Here is a 23852-nt window from a genome sequence, read left to right as displayed (position 1 = left end):
GATGCTTTGCTTGGAACAGTTCCAGGAAATTTGTCACCTCTCTGTCTCAATTTTAAAAACAAAGTTCATGCCTACTTACTTGGCATTTACTTATGGTTTTCTATCCTTGCAAATCAAGTATGAATTAGTTTGTTTTTCCAAGCAGTGCCAGACCTAGGTTAAAGAGTTCAAGAAACTTCGTCCTTGATAGGTGAGAAAGAATATCTATTTCTTGGTCCAATGTCTTGAAGTTTCCAGTCCATATGGATCACTATGGTAGACCAGCTGTTTAGCTTTGACTTAATAGTTAATAGAGGCTATTTATAATTTTCTTTTGTAGTTATAACCCAGTGCTCCTGAGGCCAAGGTCAGAGTCCTGTGTTGAGCAGGCAGCTCCATATGCAGAGATTCCATCTTTAATCAGAAACTGAGCCCAAACATTGACTGAACCTGACCTGGAATTAAATTTTGATCTTGATCATAGACCTGAACTGCAGACTCTGGCTGTGGGAACCCCTAGCAGCTTATAAATGCATGCCATAAATCTTAAGGGAAAACTAAGTGAGAGAATGCGGATAATCTAACTTCACTATTAAAAATACAAAAACAAAGAACCTTTCAAAACTCATCAATAGATAGTGACTCAGGAATATTCTCTTGGTGGAGAAAGATAATGCATTTAGCATCTTAGTAAATGGAGTCCAGAATCTATGGATTTTACATTCCACAGGGAGATTGCTTTTGTTCTGAGGGCACTGAGATAAGTTTAGGGTCTGGAACCAGCAAGGGGATTATCTTTTCTAGTTGAGTGTCTACAGGGGAGGCAGGTGCATTTAACTGTACATTAACACCCTTAATACCCTGGGTGACAGCCCTTGCCCCCAGAAGCTGGGTGCTGACCAAACTCAACATTCTCTTATCCCCCTACCTCAGAAAGGTTACCCTCTGGCTCTGGGATTGAAGAGACCCTCACCCTGACCTTCTAAGAGGGACTGAGTTATAATTTGTGAGTCTTGGGAATGAGGAGGTCCTACAAATTACTATTGAGCATTCCAAACATTGTGTGTGTGTGTTTTTTCTCCATTTCAGATGCTGACCATCTGAAATTATGTTCTTGCCTATTGGTCTTGCTTCTGTACTTCTTTAGTCTTTGAGAATCCTGAAGAACTTTCATGTCCATAATAATGACAATGGTTTACATTTCTGTGGTTCCTCCATGACTATAAAAGCTCTTTTCTTATAATAACCATATGAGGCAAATGGTACAAGTATTCTTATCCCCATTTTAAAGGTGAGGAAACTGGGCCAGTGAATTTAAGTAACATTGAGTAACATTACACAGCTAAATCCAATTCCAATTGGTCAATGATGGACAGAATCAGCTACACCCAGAGAAGGAACACTGGGAAATGAGTGTAAACTGTGAGCATTTTTTCTTTTTCTTCCCAGGTTATTTTTACCTTCCGAATACAATTCTTCCTTTGTAACAACAACAACAAAAAAATTCGGTTCTGTGCCTATTGTACCTAGGATATACTATAGCATATTTAATATGTATGGGAATGCCTGCCATCTAGGGTAGGGGGTGGAGGGAAGGAGGGGAAAAATCCAGAACAGAAGGGAGTGCAAGTGTTGTAAAAAATTACCTATGCATATGTACTGTCAAAAAAAGTTATAATTATAAAATTAATAAAAAACAAACAAACAAACAAACAAACAAACAAAAACATTACACAGCTAGAAAATGGTCCTATCACAGAAGCTTCTACATTTTGAGGGATGGGGAATCAGACTTGTGATTTTACTACTATAAGGAACTTCTGATAAGGAAATTTCATCTACCAGTGAAGACTAATTTCTAGTGTTAGGAAAAATGCCTGAGGGATTGAAGGTTTACCCTCAGTCAGTCAACCAGTGTATCAGAGGTAGGCCTTCCATCTGAACCTTATGCTGATAGGTGACATGATCCAAAAGGTTGACCAGGATATCCTTCTTTCCTATTACTAACTGGGCCATAAGGCAAGGAGGTCTAGAGACTCAAAATCTACTCTTTTTCATTGGGATAGACCCATGAATCATCCCCACCTCATCATAGGAAGAAAATTAGAGATAGGTACAATGGAAAAAGAAACTTTAATTTCTCTGGGAAGGTAAGGACGAGCCTCTTGCTTAGTAGTCGGTCGGTGAAGGAGTCACTGTCCCATGAGCTCGAACTCGGTATATGCAGGTGAAGTGGGGGTTTCCCCAGTTGGTCAGTATCTTTAGTTTGATGCAGTTGAAGGGTCTGGAGAGTGTATTCTAGAAGCAAACACACAGAGAGTGAACAAGGCCTGGTCTTGCCCTTCTATCCTCCTCTGGAAGGCCCCCTGAGGGTCCGCTTTGTTATCTCCTCCTTCCTTGCTTCCTCTGTGCTGACCCATGTTCAATAAATCCCAGAGTTAGAAGGAATTCGGAATTCCTCAGAGCTGGAAGGAATCTTGAAAATCACTTAGTTTTGGCCCCCAAGGATTTAGAATTGAAGACACAGGGCAGATCATTGAATCCTACCCTTTTATTTAAAAAAAAAAAATGCAGAAACTGAGTCCCAGAGAAATTAAGGAAGTTGCATAGTGTCACACAGCTACAGTACGGCTGAAATGAGATTCAAATCTAGGTCTTCTAGTGACTAACAGGCTTTCTATTATACACCTTCATTTTATAATTGAGAAAGCTGAAACCTAGAGATGAGAGAACTTTTTCATGATTATTCTATTAAGGGATGTCTAAAATGGGATTCAAACTCAGGATTTCCTGAGTTGAAGGTAGGATTTAGGACTTTTGGATGGCGGAACTTTCATGACAACACAGCCCACTCTCAGTCTCAGCCATCTATGGATTAGGCACAGAGAGTATAATACTTATAATCTATTGATAATCCTTAATCTCATGTCACATGATGATTGTTTCTGGCCACCCCCCAAATGTTTTAGCAGAAAGACTGATGAAGAGACCAAAAAGCAGGTTAAACTTTGACCATGTGATCGTCCATCTGGTCTTGTTTCTGTTGCTATCCTTGGAATGCTTGAGGATCTCTATGGTGGCTCCGAGATATATAAGCAATTATGGAATTCTAGATCCGGAGCTAGGAAGATCTTATTGTCTTCTGGTCCAACCCTCTCAGTTTATAGGGGAGAAAACAGACTCATAGAGGTAAATGTCTTATCCAACATCACACAGCAAGTCACAAAGCTATGAGACAATTTGTAGACTTAATTTATGATTCACTAGCTCTGCATCTAAGTAGCTAATCTCACAAATAGCTAGGATTTAGCTAGTCCTTCAGGGCTTGCAGAACTTTATTTGAACTTTCAGGCTTGCATAACCTTATTTGATTCTTAGAATAGTCCAGTGACTTAGGTGTTATTGTGCTTATTTTATGGATGAGAAAACAGAGACTGAAGTGCTTGGAGGGCATTGGGGGTAGAGGTCATAGATCTTTCAAGATCCAATTTCCTGATCTTAAGTCCTATACTCTATCCACCAAATCACCCAGTCGCTCTCTTAATTTCCTAGCATTTTTCCTTCATTGCTGTCTGACCTCCAGGTTCTCCTTACAGTGAATTGTTTATCTTTTTATTTTATTTTTTGCAGACACTAGGGAATTTCTTGAAGCCAAGCTGGCTATAAGTCAGAGAAGCCAAGGGTGCATAATAATTACAAAGCTAGCTCTTGACTAGTTTCTTTACTGTCTCCATTTTTCCATCTAGCTACCCTGAGTCCTATTTATTTTTATTTTCCTATGGTACACACCCAGTGCAGTATAGGGGTAAGAACACCGGTCCTAGGGGGCAGGATGTCTGAGTTCACAGTGTAGATCTAACATTCTGTGATTCTCTTTCCCTGCTCCCTGATAATTCTGTCCTGAGGGTAAGAGCACTGCTGCTCTTGATGGCCTTTTTTGGGGGGAAATTGAAGAGACATTTCTATTCATATCTGCTACCTCCTTGTTTATACAAATCACACAGACATAGGACCTTCTATTTGCTGTTAATATACTGGATATGAGCGTGTGATTTCCCAGTATGTCAGAGTTCTGAGCTGCCTTGGAAGCAGATGAAACTGAAATTTGCATTGTCACTCATTATTTGTATGAATGGACAAGTAACTTTACTTTTCTGAGCTTCAGTTTCCCAATCTGTAAAATCAGAAGTTGGACTGGAGGACCACAGCTCTTGGGAGCCTGGGAATGGCTAAGCAGCTCCTGAGAAGGAGATGCAGCTCTGAGAGGAGACTAGCCCAAACTAGCCCTGACTTACCTAGGATCTGCCCTGTTCCCTCAAACCCATCCCATCATTTGATACTAGTGACAGCCATGGTTCCCAGTGTCTTATCTCTGCCTGGACTGGGAATAGGAGGAAAAGAGTCCCTGGTTGTGCATTAGGAGACCTGGGCCCAAATCCTGGCTCTGCCAGTAATGCTGTGTGGCCTTTTACAAATGACTTTTCTTCTCTGAGAGTCAGTTTCTTATTATCTTTATAGATAATCTGTTTATGTCCCTCCCTTTCTGAAGCCTTTAAATCTGATGATTCTAACATATAATGGACCAGATAGGGCAGACAGCTGGTAGTCTGGGAGCAAGATGGGAAGTGGGTTGCTTTGGATCTTTAGATCTTGCTTCTGTTCCCTGGTGGAACAGAACTGTTAGCTGGCTGGACCAATAACAGCATAAAAAGGCAAGAGAATGTTGGGATAAGACCATGGGATGGAGCCTCTGGCCTTCTAGCTGTTTCTCTGGGAATAGAGTGCAGGAGTGGTCTTAGAAAAGTTTGTGCTTGAAGGTGTGCATGGATCTTGGGACTTGTGGGCCTGGATAATGGGGAATGGGCTCTGCAAATAAGAATTTTAGCCTACACATATGATCACTTCTGAAGGGCTTGGTAAAGATCTCCAAGAGTTGGTTTCCTGAGCTTTTAGTTAAATCATTATTTCAAGAAATACGATTTGTTATCTAAATGAACTGTCTAAATTTTGCACTGGAATTCCAATTTCTGCACCCAACACCCTCCAATTCTCCCCACCCAATAACCCTCCTTGTACCTGGAGTGGAAACATCTGAATGGCGTTTTCAGGCTGAAACATAAAAGCCCCCAGGAATGTCTCTTCTCTGCTTTTATCACTGATGCCCTTCGGAGGCAAGGATGACAGGGTGAGGGGCCAGGTAGCAGAGAGATGAGCATGGGGGGTTGGGTGTTTGCAATCTTAGGGGAGCTAAAGAGGAGACGTTGGCCTATCCAGGTAGTGCTGGCACTATACATATTGAATCCTGTTCTGTTTCATAGAATTTCAGAACTGGAAGGGACCTCAGAAACCAGCCATTCCAACCCCCTGACTGATGGAGGAGTCCTCTCTGTAGAATTTTCAGACAAGTGGTAACATAGCTTCTACTGCTGTGCTGGGGAACTCACCACCTCTCAATCCAACACTTTCCATTTTTCAATAATATATTTCAATAATATATGTTTTTAGGAAGTTTTTTCTTATCTTGAACTGAAATGGGGCTCTGTAACTTCTACCCGTTGCCTCTAACCCTTCTCTGGGGCAATGTAGAACAAATTTAATCTTTTTCTATAGGGCAACCCTTTATGTATCTGAAGACAATTATCATGTCCTTCCCCCAATCCCACAGTTCTTTCATAGTTCTTTCAGGAGATGTTTGTATGTATAGCCTTTAGTTTTCTTAGCAACTTGATCATCTTCCTTTGGACATAAGTTGTCAATGACTCTCCTACAATGATATTTTATTAAATATTATTATTAATTTTATATATATTTTAGAGAGGAGGACAGTAGGACTGTCCCTTCCCTCTTTCCCTCTGAACCCCTTGCTTCTATTAATTAAGTCTAGTATTAATGCTAATGGACATTAAAAATTTTATCTGGCACATGCTCCTTCATAGTGAGTTTATAATCCACTAAAAATCTTTTTTAACACTCCTGCATCAAAGGTCAAGGGTAGCCCTGATTTTTAAAAAAATATTTCCTCATGTCTGCATATGCTTTAGAGTCTGCCAAATATTTCCCCATCCATCATCTCATTTGATCCTCATAGTATCTTTGTAAGAAAAGTGCGGACATTTTCTGCATTTTGCAGAGGAGGAAGAAGGAACAGAGAGGAAAGTGACTTAACCCAAGTCACTCAGCTAGGAAACATCCTGAGGGCTTTCCCTCAGCTCCATGACTCGTAGGCCATACTGCTGTGAGTAACACTTTGCCTGTTCTCCTGGGGAATGCATTGATAAAGACATGGGAGGACTGAGGTTGTTTAACCAGGAGAAGAAGCAGAGGTGTGATCTGAGGATTGTCTTCAACTACACAAAAATCCCTTGGAGACCCAGTCTGTGGAAATCAGACTAGGCTAGAACCATCTCCAGCCCTAGCCCTGCCACTGAGTGTTGTATCATCTGGGGCAAATTACTTCATTCCTCCTGGGCTAGTTTCCCTTTCTGTAAAATGAGGGATTTAGGTCTCTCTGATGTTCTGTGTTCCAGATGGGTAAAAGAATACTATTTTTATACCTGAGAATCACCATCATCTGCAAAAACCCTGAGAAATAGAAATTTAATTTTTCTTTTCTTTCTTAGAAAGTGAATCACTATCACAGGTTAGGAGCCACCTTCCAGAAAGAGAGCTTATCCAAAATGCTAATTTCTGAATTTCTAAGTTGGAGCCATCTGATGCAACAGCATTCCTATTGTGCTTCTGCCTCCCATCCCTTGCACTTGTGACTTTTCTCTTCCTCAGAAGGAAGGCAGAGACAGTGTCTTGAGCCCATGGACACATTGCTTAATGGTCTGGCCTTCTACAGCTGGGTCAGCATAGAATAAATAGGCAGCTGTCTAGGTGGTATGATTTAACAGCTTCTAAGAAGGTCCCCCACTTAAAAAAAATCATTTACTGCTTGTTCTAAAGGAAAAAATTGGATTTCTTGGAATTAAATGTTTCACTTTCCTTGAAGTCCTATTAAAAAAAATTAAATATTCCTGGAGTTCATACATTTAATTTAGTTTGAACATAGATGTTTCCTCTATGACAAGAAAGACTGATTTACCCAAGAACACTGGGAAAGTAAGTACTTGAAAAAAAGGAAAAGGGCTGTCTTCACTGTTTCTTTATTAGTCTATACCCCCCGAGGCATTCCATTTTACTAACTTCTCACTGTTACATGTTCTAGCGAAGCAAAGAGCTTCTGGGCACCAGGCAGGCAATGGTCCTAACAGGACAACCAGAGCTGGTACTTTTCAAGCCTTTTCCTCCCCTTGCCCCATGCCCCTTGTCTGTCTCCAGACTGATCACTCACATAGACGACAAAGTCCTTAGGGGCTGTATCCAAGTTGCCTGACAGGGAGATAGTTTTTGGGATGTGCTGAATCGTAATATTGGTGAGGAAGATCTTCCTGGCCAGGCGGATGACAACTTGCCCGCGGTCTCCTCTGAATGCCCAACAGTTGCCAGGGGTCACGTTGGGCTGGAGGGAGAACAGGCACATGAACACCCGGTCAGGTTCCCTTATCCTGCTTATCCCTCGGGAACGGCCGCTGGGAATCCCCATGGTGGAATTCTGGCTATCCTTGCACATGGTGGGGACGGAAGGAGCATGAAGCAAAAACTGGGAATGGCTCATTGTCTGTCTCTATGATGTCACCCACACAGAGCTAGCCGAGCTCTGGATCTGAATGTTAGAGCAAGGTGGGGGCAGAGTGTGCTCCATGCTGTGCTCAAAGGCGAAAGCTTCAAGCAGGACAGTTTCAGACAAACCACTCTTCCAGAGCAATCTGGAAGTGGGTTCTGCTTTAGGGTGGGCTCCTCTAGCTGAAAACCTTTACTGCCCCTATTGTGTGCAATTTTTAAGACTGAAGGGACCTTAAAGACCTTCTATGGGTAGATTATGAGCTATTAATTTCTCTCTGTGTGTAGGTGAGACTCCTTTTGACAATCTAATGAAACTTCAGGTTCCACTGACTGCCCTAATCATCCATATGTTGGGACCCCTAAAAAGGGACTGACCAGGAACCCTGGGAGGCAAAGTATGGTGGACAGAGCTGGGCTTCTCATCAGGAAGACTTGTATTCAAATGCAGCCTCAGACACTTGCTGTGTGATCCTGGGCAAGTCATTTAATCTCTTTTTGCCTCAGTTTCCTCAAATGTAAAGTCAATAGAATAATATCAACCTCCTAGGCAGTTGTGGGTATCAAATGAAGTAATATTTGAAAAGTGCTTGATACATAGCAGATGCTTAACAAATACTTGTTTCCTTTCTTTTCCACTAGTGGATGAGTCTAAAGGGATTTGCAGTGATATCAATAAAGAAGGTAGCTGACTGCTTCATTTGATAATGATAAGACTGAGACTCAAACAGTCCATAAGCGCGTCAGGTGGGATTTAGACTCAGGTCTCCTGACTCCAGCTAGAGATTTCCCTTATTACTTAGGACAGTGAGTGACTGCAGCAGCCTGTACCAGTCACCACTAGAGCCTTGAGGCATCTGGCCTTTCACTGAGGGGAAGGGCTTCCCCATTGTCTAAGTTGGAGCTATTCAAAATTACCCAGTTCCCCAGTCAGATACCTTGCAAGATGTGCACCCATGCTAGTGAATGATTCTCAGATACCAGTCACAGCTCCAGAACTGGCAGAGACACCAGAGGCTGTCTATTGCAGTCCCTTCATTTTGCAGATGAGAAAATTGGTTAATGTTAACTATTAATGAGATTAAATGACTTGTTCACAGGCACACAGGTATTAAGCATCATTTATGGGACTGGAATCCAAGTCTCCTGACTCCAGAATTCGTGTTTTTACCATTAAATCATGTGCTCCCCTTTTTACCTCTCCCGGATCACTGGGTTTGAGGGTAAACTCCCATCTGGGTAAAGAGAGAGAATATCACAACTGATCTCAACCCAGAAGCCAGGCAGAGTCAGGAGCTAGAGATGCTCAGAAATGCCAATTTTTTTTCTTTTGGAAAAAGTTTATTTTTATTATTATTATTTTTTTTACAGTGTCCTCACTTCCCAATGACTCTTCTCCTTCATCCCCTTCCCAGTGATGCAGTTTAGTGAAACAAATCAGCTTAGCCATGCCTGAAAGAGTATGCCTCATTCTATACCTCCTCTCTGCTGAGAGGGAGAAGACATGCTTTAGGATCAGAAGTCAAAATTAATGATGGGGTTAATTGATGAAGTGTTTGCTAAAGGCTGGTTTTTCTTTGTAAATTAAAACAATTTCAGAAAGTTTTATTGATTTAAATTGTCTTTTTACTGCTGTCACACTACCTCCATGAAAAATATTTCTTTTAACAAAGAAAATAAGTTTCGGCCAAATTATCTGTCTCTGCACCTATTTCTGCCAGTTTATGTAAAATTCTACCCTCATGGTCTTTTACTACTCTAAGATAAAAGGAAATTGGGTTTTATCCTTGGTCTTCTGGGACAAAGATAAAAGGGTATTTATTTCTAATGAAATCTTTCTCTCTTTTATGTTGATTAGAGTGTGCCTCTTTCATTTCCTCTCTGTCACCTAAGTCAAGGAGAGGCAGAGCTGAGGCTGCAGAGGATAAATGGACCAACACCAGAGCGATTCAAAACTCTGGAGCACCCCCGCAGGATTGAGGTCCTGGAATAGTGATAGCAATGACAATTTACATTTCCGTAGTGTTTTATCATTTATCAAATACCTTTCTTATGACAATTCTATGAGACAGATTACTATAATAATAAAAATAAATAACAATATAATAATAATGAATAATAAAAAATAATAACATTAGATCTTTAAATAGGGCTTCTCAGTTGGCAGAGTGCTTTAAGCACATCATCATCTGGACTTCAGAATAACCCTTAAAAGTAGCCACCGTATTATTCTCTCCATTTTATGGATTAAGCTCAGTGATGATGAGTCAAGGGGCAGGAGTTGGACCCCAGTTTAACTCCTTTCTAGCATTTTATCTATTATGTCATCTTCTTTTGGGGAAGAATAAAGTTTAGGATTGGGATTGGAGAATGGAAGTGAATTATTTAAACTTACAAGTACATGGTTCCAGCTACATGGCTTAGTGGTAGTGCCATGAGTCTAGAATCAGGAAGATCCATCTCCCTGAGTTCAAATCCAGCCTCAGACACTTACTAGCTGTGTGATTCTGGGCAAGTCACATAACCCTGTTTACTTCAGTTTCCTCATCTGTAAAATGAGCTAGAGAAGGAATAGCCATTCCTGTGCCTTTACCAAGAAAAGTTCAAATGGAGTGACAGGAGCCAAACAGAACTGAGATGACTCAACAGCAACACAGTGAATCTGTGGAAGAGTTGAGTCTTGGGCACAGGTCATCTGCAAAGTTGTTTCTCCATTGAGCCAGCATTTCTGACAGCCCTTTGTGATCTCCAATTACTTCATGTCCATTTGGCTTCTTTCCCAGTATAGCCCAATGGAGGCGAGGTGGGATATTAGACTTCTCTAACTCTCACAGTGACTTGTTCAGAGTATATAGTGGATACTCTGCATGTGTGCATTGATTGACTCATTGATTATAAGCGAGGATCCTTGAAATAAAAATCACATCATTCTTAGCACATCTACACTCTGCCTCTCCTTGGCAATTGGGGTTAAATAAATTGCCCAGGGTCACACAGCAAGTAAGTGTTAAGTGTCTGAGGATGATGCACTTTCCACTAGCCATCTAGCTGCTCAGGACATCTACAATCTCATCCTACAAATATGCATTATACTTTGAGGTTTTCCTAGAGATTGATTGACTTAAAATCACTTCTTCACTGTATAAGGCAACCACAAGGACCTCTAGGAAAACTCTTATTGACTGATGGATTATAATGAATAACTCAGGAAAAGAAGCTTCACTAAGTTGAATCAGCTCAAAGGGTCTTCAATTACCTACATTCTTTACCTATTGTGGTTTAAGCAAATCTTTTTTTTTTTTAACTGAAAAAAAAACCCATATATGTCAGTCCATCAGTATCAGGCATAGATTACTCTGCTGACCCAGTACAGTGCATTTGCTTAAGGGCATGTACACAGTGGATATCAGAGAGGATATCAGAGGCAGTTGTGATGTAGTGGAAAGGATGGGAGGGGATAGGAATCTAGATTTTGGCCCTGGTTTTGTCAATGACTCAATATAACCTTGTGCAATTACTTTCCTCTGAACCTCAGTTCTCTTCTCAGTTCTGTTCTTGATGATTTCTAAGGTTCTTTGCAATTTTAGAATTTTATTATTTTTGAGGATATACAGGTATCGCTAACGATGACACAAGAGGATAACATGTGAGAATGGCATTTAGATAGATTTAATGAAGGTAAGAAGTACAAATTAATAGAATTCAAGCTATGCCCTGAAGACTTAATACATTAAAATAATGGTGGGGGGTGGTTCAATAAAAGCTGGCTTCTTGGAGGTGACTTTTAAGCATTCCTTTGTCCTAAGAAATTAGGGGGAGTATTTGGAATAATCCTCTGGTGAGAAAAGTAAAGTAAAAAAACCTAGTTTTTGTCTGTGCCATGTGCCCAGATATTGGGGAGAACCAGGACTACTTCATTAACTCTGATGTAACTAACTCTTCTCCTAGTTTTAGAATAATAGACAAATGCGTGAAAGCATTGGATCCATTAAGGGAAGAAAGGAAGTGGGACCATTTTGTTTTTGGAGTGTGCCCTAGTGTTTCCACTCTTGATAAGCTGAGAGCACAGCTAGCATACTTAAACAAGGAGAAGCAAATTTTGGTGTATTGAGACAGGTCCCTGTACAATAGGAGGCAGGTAGAACTCATGTTGTAGCAAGACAGAATGGTTTGGAGTTTCCTGATATTCTCTCTTTTGCTTGGGTTGGTATGTTTGCTGGGGTGTGAAATCTAGTCCAGGGAGAAGATTAGGAAGGTGTATTTTTCTCTGAATTTCTTGTATGGTATGTCTGTAGCTATATTGCTGGACTGTCCTAAAGTCTGGGTATAGTTAGCATCATTTAAGAGTCGATTTTATTTAGGAATGCTTAAACCTCTCTCTCTCTGTGTGTGTGTGTGTGTGTGTGTGATAAACTCCTTTGACAATCTAGTCAAGCTTATTGAACCTTTCTCAGAATGTTTTTTAAATGCACAGAACAAAACACACAGGGTTATGAAGGAAACCAGTAATACTGAAATTCAGGTATCAAAACATAAAAAAAAAGTTCAAAAGACCTTAGGTTAAAAACCCCTCATCTAAAATGATTCAAGTTCTGTTCTTCCTATTCCCTGAGACTTTAAAAGTTCCCAAATGTAAAAATAAGTTGTTTAGTTACTTATGTTTCTGCCTTGCCAAGTCATATTTGAATTAAGCCCCTGAGCAATTTTTTTGTAATAAATGGCAGACCTTCATTCCATGATGGATGCCTGTGACATGATTGTTTCATGTCAAATGAACTATTGTGCTCTCCCAAATCCACTTCATAAATCTACTTCATATGTCATTTCAATGTGGCCAGTGAATTCCCATAAAGAGGCATCCATAAGCTACTGTTGTAAGCTCTGTCCCAGTGGGGGCTGCATGTCTGTAAGTATCATCTGAGGCTATTCTTTTTCTTCAAAGTGGGCTCACTAGGGCCTAGGAATAGGCAATAGGACCAGAGTTCATATCATCAACTACTGGACAAAATCACAATGGGATCCCAGGGATTTCTAGCCTTACCTCCAGGATGACATCAGGTGGATGTGCAAAGTTCCATAGTCGGAACCAGCTCCAGTAAGATCTGGCTTTGTCACAACTGTAGGTGGCAGATGTATGTTCAAAATCAATGGTCCCTCCTGAAAACCAAAACCAAAACTCATTATTTACATAAAGTCTTTCATTTTGCAAAACACTTTTTTCCTAATAACTATGTGAAGTAATGAGAATTAGTCAATCAGCATTTATTAAGCACCTACTATATGCAGGTACTGAACTGAGCATTGGGGATAGAAATTAAGTCTAAAATAATCTCCACCCTTGAGGAAATAATAGTCTAATGAGATTATTATTAATGAAAGTGCCATATTCCTATTTTATAGTTGAAGAAACAAGTTGAGAGGTTGTGATTTTTGCCTAGAATCCACCAAGTATAAAATCTGGAACTTGAACTCAAATCTTCTGACTCCAAGAACCTCTGAATTGCACTGCTTCTCAATAGTAAGTAGCACCTACAGACAAGATCTGCCCCTGCCAAGGACTGAACCTCATTTCAGACAGGAACGGTCTTTAGCTTGACTTGGAAACCTAAGGCCACTAGAACTATTAATTAATAAATCAATTTATTAATTGCTTATATTTAGTATTTATTAATTATTTATATTTAATTAATAATATTCTTGTCAAGAGAATGTATGAAAACTCAGCCTCTGAGCAAGATCAAGAAAAACCATAATGCTAGTCCCTCTAAAAATATTTCATTTCTCATTCACTTGTTTCATCTTCCTCTGTCACCGTAATCTTTGTTTAGGCCCCTTTTCCCCCATGGGAAAATCCAACTAAAACTAAGTTCAGAGCATCTTTTCCTTTATTGGTTTTAGAAGCAAAACAAATGGCCTTTTACTAGTTTCATATTTCAAATACAAGAACCTAAAGAAAACCTGCTGAGAAATGAACCTAAGAACAACAATTCATTTGAGCAGACAAAGGATTAGAGAAATAGAGAGACTAGATGCAAGAATAGGGTTCCTACAACTCCCTGTAGTTATTTTGTAGAAAAACAAGTTGCTCAATCTCTTAATTACTTGGTATGGAAGGACTTTTCTTGGGTCAACTGTCTTGTGTATTCTCTGAACACTATTTTCCCAACAAGTGTCATCTTACTAAAGGTCAATAATGAACTTAAGAATCAAATCATTATTGTTTCTGCCAGAAATCTGAGCTGAAATCATGGGTAATTGGTAGACTTCTTTCACCTCAACTCTCAGCCAACAAAGTACTTGTCACAAGTCTTTACAGCCATTCCATCTTCAGAGGTTCCAAAGCACAAGCTGATAGACAGTTGTGGATCCTGCCCAAATGCTACCAAAAAGAGTATACCACCTGTGGCATTATTCCTGATAGACTTGTTTATATACATTATAAAAAGCATAGGTTGATTATGCTGAGATTTATGCATATACCTCAGTGTTTTTAGGATGTTAATCAATGTTTAAGAAACAAGTTGCAAATGTCTTTGGCAAGATACTTTTAGACTTTTTGATTCCCATCAAAGTCATTATTTCCTTGAGTAACTATTTGCTAATATCTTGAATAGGTGAATTGATTCTGATCAATACTGATGTTTCAAATGTTTTCTGGATGTGGATTCTCTAGAGCCATGATACCCTGATGCCCATTTTCCTACTGACACCAGCAACCTCCCTAGAAACATGAGATTTACTCTAATGTATATCAAGTATGGCTAGTGGATAGTGCATTATTTAGTCATCCTTTCATAGGTTGTGTTTTCCTTAGCAGTTTCTCTTAGAATAATTCTAATATAATGATCACATGAAATCCATTGTTCCAGCATGGTATCCTCAATTCATACTTTTTTTTTTTTTCTGAGGCTGGGGTTAAGTGACTTGCCCAGGGTCACACAGTTAGGAAGTGTTAAGTGTCTGAGACCAGATTTGAACTCAGGTCCTCCTGAATTCAAGGCTGGTGCTCTATCCACTGCGCCACCTAGCTGCCCCCTCAATTCGTATTTCAATCTTTATCATCCCTTTTGCTTAAAGTTGTATGAATTCAAGTGGGATGGACCCCTAAACAATTAAGATTCAGGCTTCTGACAGAGCCACTTTGCAATTCTCCTTTGAGTGCATCCATCACTCATGAGGTCTTCCAGACCAGAACTGTTGCAGAAAACAGTTCTGTCTCTTAAACTCTATTCTGCAGCAAAAAATCGGATAAACCAAATGAAAATTATGTGTAGTTACACTAATATTGTTTTAAGAATGACTTTGAATCAACTTATGTCCTATATAATGCACATGAACAATTCTACCAGGAATAAAGACACAGATTTTATACTATTCTTGGTGGTGTTTGGGCCAGTCACACCTGCCTTTTAGCTTGTGTTTTTGAATCTCAGAAGATAGAGAGGCTATAAAGATTTGTGACCAGTGTTTGTTGACTGAGAGATGAGTTGAAAGAAGTCAACCAACTAGCCATGGACTAGCCAGGAAAATTCTGACAGAAACAAATAGTGGTATGATTCTTGAGTTAATGAATCGTTAAGACCTTTAACAGATGACACTCATTGAAAAACTGGTGTTCAGGGAACACACAAGAGAGCTGACTCAGGGAAAGTCCCTCGATACTAAGTAATTGAGAGATTGAACAATTTATTTATCCACAAAATAACCCCAGAGTGTATGAGGGATCTTATACAGGTACTTCATTTCAACTTCCCTGTGGGGAAGTTAATGAAACTTTCTGGTAAGTAAGAAAAAAAAAATAATGGTCAGTCAACTAAGTAGATTAGGAAGAGAAGGTACAGAAGCCAATAACTTGTAGACAGACTACTTTCCTTGGAAAAAAATCCCGTATACTAAAAATCCCTAATTTTGTTTAGACCTGGAAGGGAATTTGGTCCATAGAAAAGAGCAGAACTGAACAAGTTCTTTCTTATTTAGTGCTTTAAGCATAGGGATCCTTAGGATACAGAGACAATACATCATCATCATCAATCATAATGGTAACTATAACATTTATATTGCCAGACACATATGTGCTAGATACAGTGCTAAGCTCTTTACAGATATCTCATTTGATTCTTACAACAGTGCTGGGAGGTGGGTGCTCTTAGTATCCATAATGTTTAAGAATGAAAACCTGTTTTTTTTACAAATTCAGTTTTGGAAATATAGACTGATAGCTATTGAGAGAATGAGGATATGAGAGAGAAAAGGGGGATGCTTATGGAGGGCAATTTGCTGGAGAAGAAGGGAGTAAGATAGTTTCAAAGGTGCATATGGAAGAGTGAAAGGCCATCTATTCATCAGAGACTAAAGAGTGAATGGGGAGTGATGTCGAGGTGTGTGACATATAGGAAAGGGAAGAAGAGGGAACATTGCAAATGGACTTTATTTCCTCAACAGAGGTTGAACTTCTCAGCAATGAGATATGGAGGATTACATAGTATATCAGACTTGAAGAAAGAAGAGGTTTGGAAAATTTTTGTAGGGAATACAATAGAGAATCTCTTGGGGAAGGGAGAAAATACTATATTGAAGACCAATTTCAGATGAGATAATATAGAATTGTAGTGGATCCAGAGCTTAGTCACCATGTTTGTAAAACTTCTGCCAATTCTATTTAGCAGTCTATATATAGGAGCAGAAGATACAGATGGTGGGAGTAACTCAGGACTGGGTTTTGGTAAGGTGGGAAAAGCAGTAGAACATGGGATGAGAGATTTCAGAGCAGAGGAAAACATAGCTTTAACCTAGATAACTAAAGGGGAGAGAGTAGTAATGAAGACCTGGAGAGCACTAAAGAGCAGGGAGACTGGAAGTCATTAAGAGGACAAAAAATAGACATAGGAGAAGTTATACATGGAAAATGAGAAACGAATTTCAGACCTTTTGATCACCTAAGTTAAACAGATGTGGTTACCAACTTAGTAAGGATATGTGGGTGGAGTGGAGGAAGAATTAGAGCATTTTTAGGAAACATTAATATTTACATCTAAGTTCCCTAATATGGTGGAGAGGATGACTGTGATCCAAATACTGATCTCTTTGAGATAAGTGGGAGAATGTATGGTTATCAATAGATAATAGTCATCAGGGACTGGGTTTGGTGATTGATTTGGATTAAAAGTCCTTCAAAGTATGAGGAGTTTGCTGAAGCAGAGCTGCAGAGGAGAGTATGAAAATGGCAATGGGGAACACGGAGTATTTTGCTTCCTATTCCAAGACTAGTATATTTATTTATATTTTAGTATATATATTTATATTTCAAATATATATACTATTTAGTATATATACTATTTATATATATACTATTTAGTATAATAATATATTTAGTATATATATTTTAGTATAAATATAATAATATATTTAGTATATATATTTATATTTTAACTAGCTTATTTGTAAGGGTTTAAGGAGTCCAAGAATAGATGCTCAGGATACAATGCCAAATGTAGGCAATTAGATTTTTTTCAGTAATGGAAGATAGAAGGAACACAAGAGAAGTTAAAATGAAGGGAAATTTATTAATTATGGAATTAGAATTCCGGAAGACACAGTAGAAAGTTTGGGCAGAACTGGAATGAGAAATTGTAAGAGCATGGTTGAAGGAGATGAACATAAGAATATGGGGACAGATGCTCTGAAGGAGGATGCTTTAGGCCATCAGGATTCAGTATCATTGGAGTAAAATTGTGTTACCATAGGGAGTTGTAAGACTATTCCTTTGCCACCCCATAATCTCCAGAGTCAAATATGATCTTCTCTGTTTGACATTCACATCCCTTCAAAACTTGGATCCAACCTCCCTCTCCAGCTTTTTTACATATTAATCTCTGGTGTATACTTTTGTGTAGCCAAACCACACTCCCACATGATGTATCACCTCTTGTGCCATTTGTTCCCAAGGTTTGATCTTGCATCATTGTCACTTCTTAGAATTCCAAATTTCTTTTAAAACTTAGCTCATATGCTACCTCCTGTAAACAGCCTTCATGATCCTATCTGCTGGTTTTTCCCAGTTATCTAAAAGTTATCTTTTATTCATCTTGTACAAACTTAGTTTGTATGTGTATGTATTACTGTCTTCCTTTTTAGAATGTAAGCCTCTTGAAGTCAGGAATTTATATTTTTGATTTAACATTTAGCACTCTGCCTGGTACATAGTAGGCACTTAATAAATGTTTGTTAATTGATTGATCATTAAATTCTGTTCCCCTTTTATTGCATTTAATCAATTTCCAAGTCTTCTACTTTTACAAGTCTCACTTATCTGTCTTTTCCTACTCAAATCACAATTCAGGCCCTCATTTCCTCTTCTTCAGATTATTGTACTAACCTCTTGTAATTGGCGATCCTTCCACCAGTCTTTCCCCTTTCCAATTTATCCTCTATACAGTTGCCCAATTGACACTCCCAAAATATAGATTTCATCATTCTATTTCCCTATTCAAAAACATCCAGAGGTTCCCTATTACCTTGACCATAGGCTAAAATAAGAATTCCTCCATTTGGCATTAAATAAAACTTTTCACAATGTGATTCCAACCCAGAGGTACTGCAGAATAGCGGGGAAAGGATTAGATTTAGAAAGAGAGGATATATATTAATTCGCATCTTTGTCATGTACTACTTGTGTGACAGTGGGCAGATCACTTAATCTTTCTAAGTAGCAATTTTCTCATCTGTAAAGTGAGGGGAAAATAGGATTAACTAACCTTTAAGATCCCTTCCAGCTCAAAGTTATAATTATATGATCCTCCCTTTCCAAGCTTTTTATATGTCACTCCTTTCACACATTCTTTGTTCCAGTTAAATTTATGTATTTGCTGTTTTTTTCAGATGTCCCCATATCTTTAGATATGTATATATACATATATATATATATATGTATATATATATATATATATATATATAATATGAAATTTGGGGAAAGAGACCTACCCAGGTGCTAGTAGACTCCTTCCCCAAAATTTCATATTATATATATATATACACACATACACACAAATATACACACATAAATATATGTGTAATGTATACATATATAATATATCTATGTAGGTAATTATCTATTTATGTACATATTATATTTATTTATATGTGTGCAGTGATTTCCCTCCCTCACTCCTCCCTCCACACACACATATATGTGTATATGTTTGCATGAACATATATGTATATATGTGTGTGTATATATATCACAAGTCATTTGTCTACCTATCTATCTCTTCAATAACGGGGAATCCACTATTTCCCAAAGTAACTGATTTCCTGAAGTCCTGTCCATATTTTTGACTAGATTTGGTAAAATGGTTAAAAGCATGGGGAATGTCAATTAGTCTTAGAGATTCTAGAAAGGAGTGACTACCTTTAGCTAGGGAAATCAAGGAAAGCATCAGGGAAGAGGTAGCATACAAGTTAAGAATGGGTAAGGATGATCTTTGGGAGTGTCTGCTAGCTCTAAGAGGCTTTGATTACATACCAATCGATTTCAAGGCAAAATCAGGCTTTTCAATGTAGTCTCCTTGTATTTTTTTCATTATATTCTGTGCCACTAGGTCCTAAAGATAAAGAAAATTCAAGGTGTATATCTGGATAATCTTATATCTATATATTTGTGCTCATTCATATAGACTGGCAATCAAAAAAGCTAGGCCTGTGACCAAAAATGTCATATCTAGCAAAATTATCCATAATATTGAATGAAAAAAAATGGATATTCAATGAACTTGGAGATTTTCAGGACCTTCTTTCAACTAAACCCGAATGCAATAGAAAATCTAACATATAAGAGCCAATATCAAAGATCATTTCAAGGAACTTAACATGGACAAATTGTTTTATGTTTTTTCCATGGAAATGTATACCATATGTTTAAGATTGACATCAGCAATTGGGGAGCTTAAAAGAAAGATTGTAGTAAAAAAGCAAAAACTACCTAGGAAAAAATAAAAATAGTAATTATGGTACTCAAATGAGGTTCAGAGAAAAAATAGACACAGAAACATTGGTGGGGGGGAGAGGAGGGCTTACATTGGCTATGGGTTATACAGACAACATTATATATATATATATATATATATATATATATATATATATATATATATATACCATCAAGGGTATAGCATCCTTCAAATATATAATGAAATAAGGAGGGAGAGAGGTGGAGGGGGAAGCAAAGATGGGGGGAAGAAAGAAAATAAGGGAGGGATATATAAGTGGGGAGAGGTTAAGTAATAGCAAGGCAAGTTAAAGAACAGATTTAGAGCAGAAGAGTTAGCAGGAATAGAAAAGGAGAAGTAAGTCAGACTTAAAGATTCAGTTAAGAGAGAAATCTACATTCTTTGTCAGCCATAGTTGTGTATGCATGTTTGCATGTGGGTGGATATTTGTGTGTATGTGTATATATGTGTATACATGTCTGAGGATATGCAGATATATATGCATGTTGCTCTATGTATGTGTGTATATATAGATTTGTGTGTGGGTTTGTAGGTGGCTGTGAATGTATATGTGAATATATATGTGTATGTATATATATATTTATATATGTATATAATATATATCTGTACTTAACTATAACCTGCTTGGAGAATGAAAGGGAATAAAATTTTAAAAGTGCATAGGAGGGAACAAAAAATAACCTACAAAGAAGCAAAAATAAAGGTGGACATTCATGAATATAATTTCTTCTGCTACTATATATCCTATCTTGAACTGGTAATTTATTCTTATATATTTCAAATATTCCCTGATATTCTTCTGGGCACTTGACAATGTTCTGTTCTGTTCTTTTCTGTTTTGTTTTCCTTTTCTGTTTTTCTTTTTTTTTTCTATTCTGTTTTATTAAGTAAAATAAATTTAAAAAAAAGAATAAATGAAACAAATACTAGAGGAACAGAATTGGAAAAGAAATGAACTATGGGAAGAGGAATTGGGAAGGAAATTAACAATTTGTCACAAGAGTTTCAAAACTTTGTCCAAGCAAAATATTGCCTAAAACTTAGAAGGACCAAAAATGACTTCAAGAGACAATAAGAAATATTAAGACAAAATGAAAAGACTGGAAAAAATAGAATAAAGTACAAGGTATCTTCTAGCAAAAACAAGTCATCTGGAAAACAGATCAAGAAGAAAAAATTGGCTTATTAGACAATTTAAAATTTATGACAAAAAACACCCAGATACCATAGTTTAAGAAATCAAAAAAGAAAACTACATGAATCTCTTAAAACCAAGTGCAAAGTGGCAATAGAAATAATTCACCAGTCAATGTCTCGGGAAAAAAAAAAACCCAAATGAAAATTCCCAGGAACACTGTAACCAAAATCTAGATTTTTGAGGTCTAAGAAAAATTACTGCAAGAAACCATAAAAAAGAATTCAAGTACTTAAGATCTACAATCAGAATCACACATCATTTAGCAGTCACTATTTTAAAGGAATAGAGTTTGGAATACTATATTCCAGAAAGAAAAATGTAAAGACTTGATAGCCAAGAATGATTTACCCAGCAAGAAGGAATATGATGCTGCAGGGGAAAAATAGACTTAAAAAAAATTAGAAGACTTCCAAGCATTCCTCATGAAAAGACCAAAAGCATATAGAAACTTTTGAGGGGCAGACACAGGAATCAAAAGTAACATTTAAAGGTAAAAATGCTGCTTACATTTTAATAAGGAGATGATACATGCATCTCTTTTGAACACAATGACCATTAGAATAGAGGGGGTTTAATTAAAGTCTAATTAAGGAGAAATTCTGAGAACATTATGTCTTGATGATTTAAAAGGAAAAATGTGAAGGTTCAGGAGAGGAATTCACTGTGGAGGCTAGTAAAAGAGAAAGAGAGAAAGGTGATCAGCAAGTAGAAGTCTATACAAACAGAGGAGGAGGGGGAAACAGTTGACATGAACCCCACTTATCAGAAGATATTATGGTTCATTTATAAATGATGAAAGGAAGAAAAATATACATATGCATAATTGGATACAGAAATAGATTTACTTCTACAGAAAAATACAAAGAATTAAGGTGAGGATAGATTAAGGAAGGGTTAGTCCTAAGCAAAACAAACTTAAGAATGTTTAAAAGTATAACTCTTTTTGCCATAGCTAAGAACTGGAAAGTGAGAGGGTACCTGTTAAATTAAGAAATGACTGAACAAATTGTGGTAATAAGAATGTGATGAAATTTGATAAATGAATGTGATGGAATAATATTATTCTGTGAACAGTGATGAAGGATGTCATTTCTGAGAAACCTGGGACTAATATGAACTGATGCAGCGAAGTGAGCAGGGCTAGAATTATTTATACAAAGACAACAATATTATAAAGTCAAACAATTTTGAAAAACTTAACTCCAATCATTATAGTGATCAACAATGATTGCACAGAACTAATGAATAAACATGCTACCCACTTCCTAATAAAGTGAAAAACTACAAGAGTGCAAAATTGTGTGTATATATGTGTGCATGTTTGTGTATATATGAATATGTGTGTATATACATAGCATATTTATATGTATCTCTCTCTCTCTCTCTATATATATATATATATAAACCTCACATGCATTTCATAAATTCTGTATACTTTTTGGAATAAATAATGATACAAATATATGTAGATACATATGTATATAATATTGTATATTTTGATATAGCCAATGTGAAAATTTGTTTTGCTTAATTATATATGTTTGTAAGAGGGTTTATTTTTCTTTCTTCTTCAGTTGGGGATGAGAGAATATGGAAGGGAGAAAAGGTAGATTTTTGTTGACTGAAAAATAAAATTTAATGCAAAAGCTATAAGTGCAGGTTAAGTCAATTTTGAATCACATGGACTTCCCAGGGCTCCCAATCCATGATAATGATCATGGGAGGAGGCAAAACAAGAAGGGGCAGAATAATCCTGTCATTGACTTACCTCATTAGACATGATTTTCACTTCTTGGATTTTGGCTGAAATTTGTTTCATGAGATTGTGCAGGGCTTGGATTTCTTCTGCATGTTTTCTCACCTTCTCCTGATAAAGCCTTTTTGAGGAGTGAATATAAAGGCTAAGAGGCGAATCAAAGCCTGATCAGACAATAATTTACATGCAAAAATCTAGAGGTCTAAGTGTGCCATCAGCTCCATATAATTCAATTTGGTGAAGCAGCAGTCAAAAAGGCTGGAGTGATCTTAAGCTGCTTACTTATGTCTAGAATGGAGGAAGTGTTGTTGGGTCATATCTGGTCACAACAAATCTGACAATTTTGAGTCCTCATCTAGGACCTGCACTTTTAGAAAGTTTATCAGCAAGCTGGGCACATAAAGAGAGAACTGAAACTAGAATTTCTGGTGCCATGTTGGAGGAGGAAGATCTTGTGGAGAAATCTCAGACTCTGAGATACAAGTCCTCTGTGGGAACAACCTGAGTCAGTGCAGGAATAGAGAAAGCCTTCTGATAGCTTTTTATTTTAAATAATTACATGTGCTAACTAGATGTTAAGCTTAGTTGTTTCTGCTTACTGAGAGTACAAATATTGTCATTCCTCTTTAGATTTCAGCTCCCGGAGGCAAAGCACTGATTGCCTCAGCATAGTTATAATTCTTTTTTCAGGGGAGGTGACCCTGGACAAATCACTTAACCCCAATGGCCTCAAAACCCCTCAAAATTCCATTAGGCTTTTTGGAAAATATTAATGCTTTAAATGTTCCTTGATTTCTTCCATGTAAACGCTACCTTCACTGATACATATCCCAGACTATTCCATCACTTTTAAGCGGTCTTCATGAGGTTGTCTGATAAATTTAATTTTCATTGGTTAACCTCATAATAGTGAACCTCTCCATGCTTATCTATGGTATCCCTTGAACAAGAGACACAGTTCTAATTAATGACAATGAACATGGGATTAATTTATGGATTGCTCTTATCGATGATCTCCTAGCTCCATTGTACTTAAGCTTTGGTGCCCATCTTTGTGTAATATGATTGTTTAGGAAGATAATGACTTTGATCTTTTATTTGTCAGCAATAATGTTTATATACATGATACAGCTATATTTTCTCACATGCTCCCTATACCACATGTATGAAATGGATTTGGGAGATAAAATCTTCCAAATAAAATCTGTGGGCCAGGATTGGGGTCCAATCTGTGGCTAGGGTTAGGACTTAA

At 37.7% G+C, this 23852-nt stretch overlaps 1 protein-coding gene across 2 annotated transcripts in view; it reads right to left on the bottom strand.

Moving 5' to 3' along the window:
* Positions 1-2093: 2093 nt before the first annotated feature.
* The window catches only part of SUN5 (Sad1 and UNC84 domain containing 5), a 42872-nt gene continuing 21113 nt past the window's right edge, over positions 2094-23852 (bottom strand). For both annotated transcript variants that reach the window (XM_074292732.1, XM_074292733.1), the window contains 6 exons: positions 22613-22721; positions 19166-19244; positions 12686-12801; positions 7316-7483; positions 5056-5142; positions 2094-2277 (listed from right to left, as the gene is read on the bottom strand). In XM_074292732.1, coding sequence (XP_074148833.1) covers positions 2149-2277; positions 5056-5142; positions 7316-7483; positions 12686-12801; positions 19166-19244; positions 22613-22721 — 688 coding nt within the window. In that variant the 3' untranslated portion in view covers positions 2094-2148. The remainder of the gene's footprint in view (positions 2278-5055; positions 5143-7315; positions 7484-12685; positions 12802-19165; positions 19245-22612; positions 22722-23852) is intronic.

The sequence above is a fragment of the Sminthopsis crassicaudata genome, chromosome 2, assembly GCF_048593235.1.
Source record: "Sminthopsis crassicaudata isolate SCR6 chromosome 2, ASM4859323v1, whole genome shotgun sequence".
NCBI lineage: Eukaryota > Metazoa > Chordata > Mammalia > Dasyuromorphia > Dasyuridae > Sminthopsis > Sminthopsis crassicaudata.
This window is presented reverse-complemented; position numbering and strand designations above follow the sequence as displayed.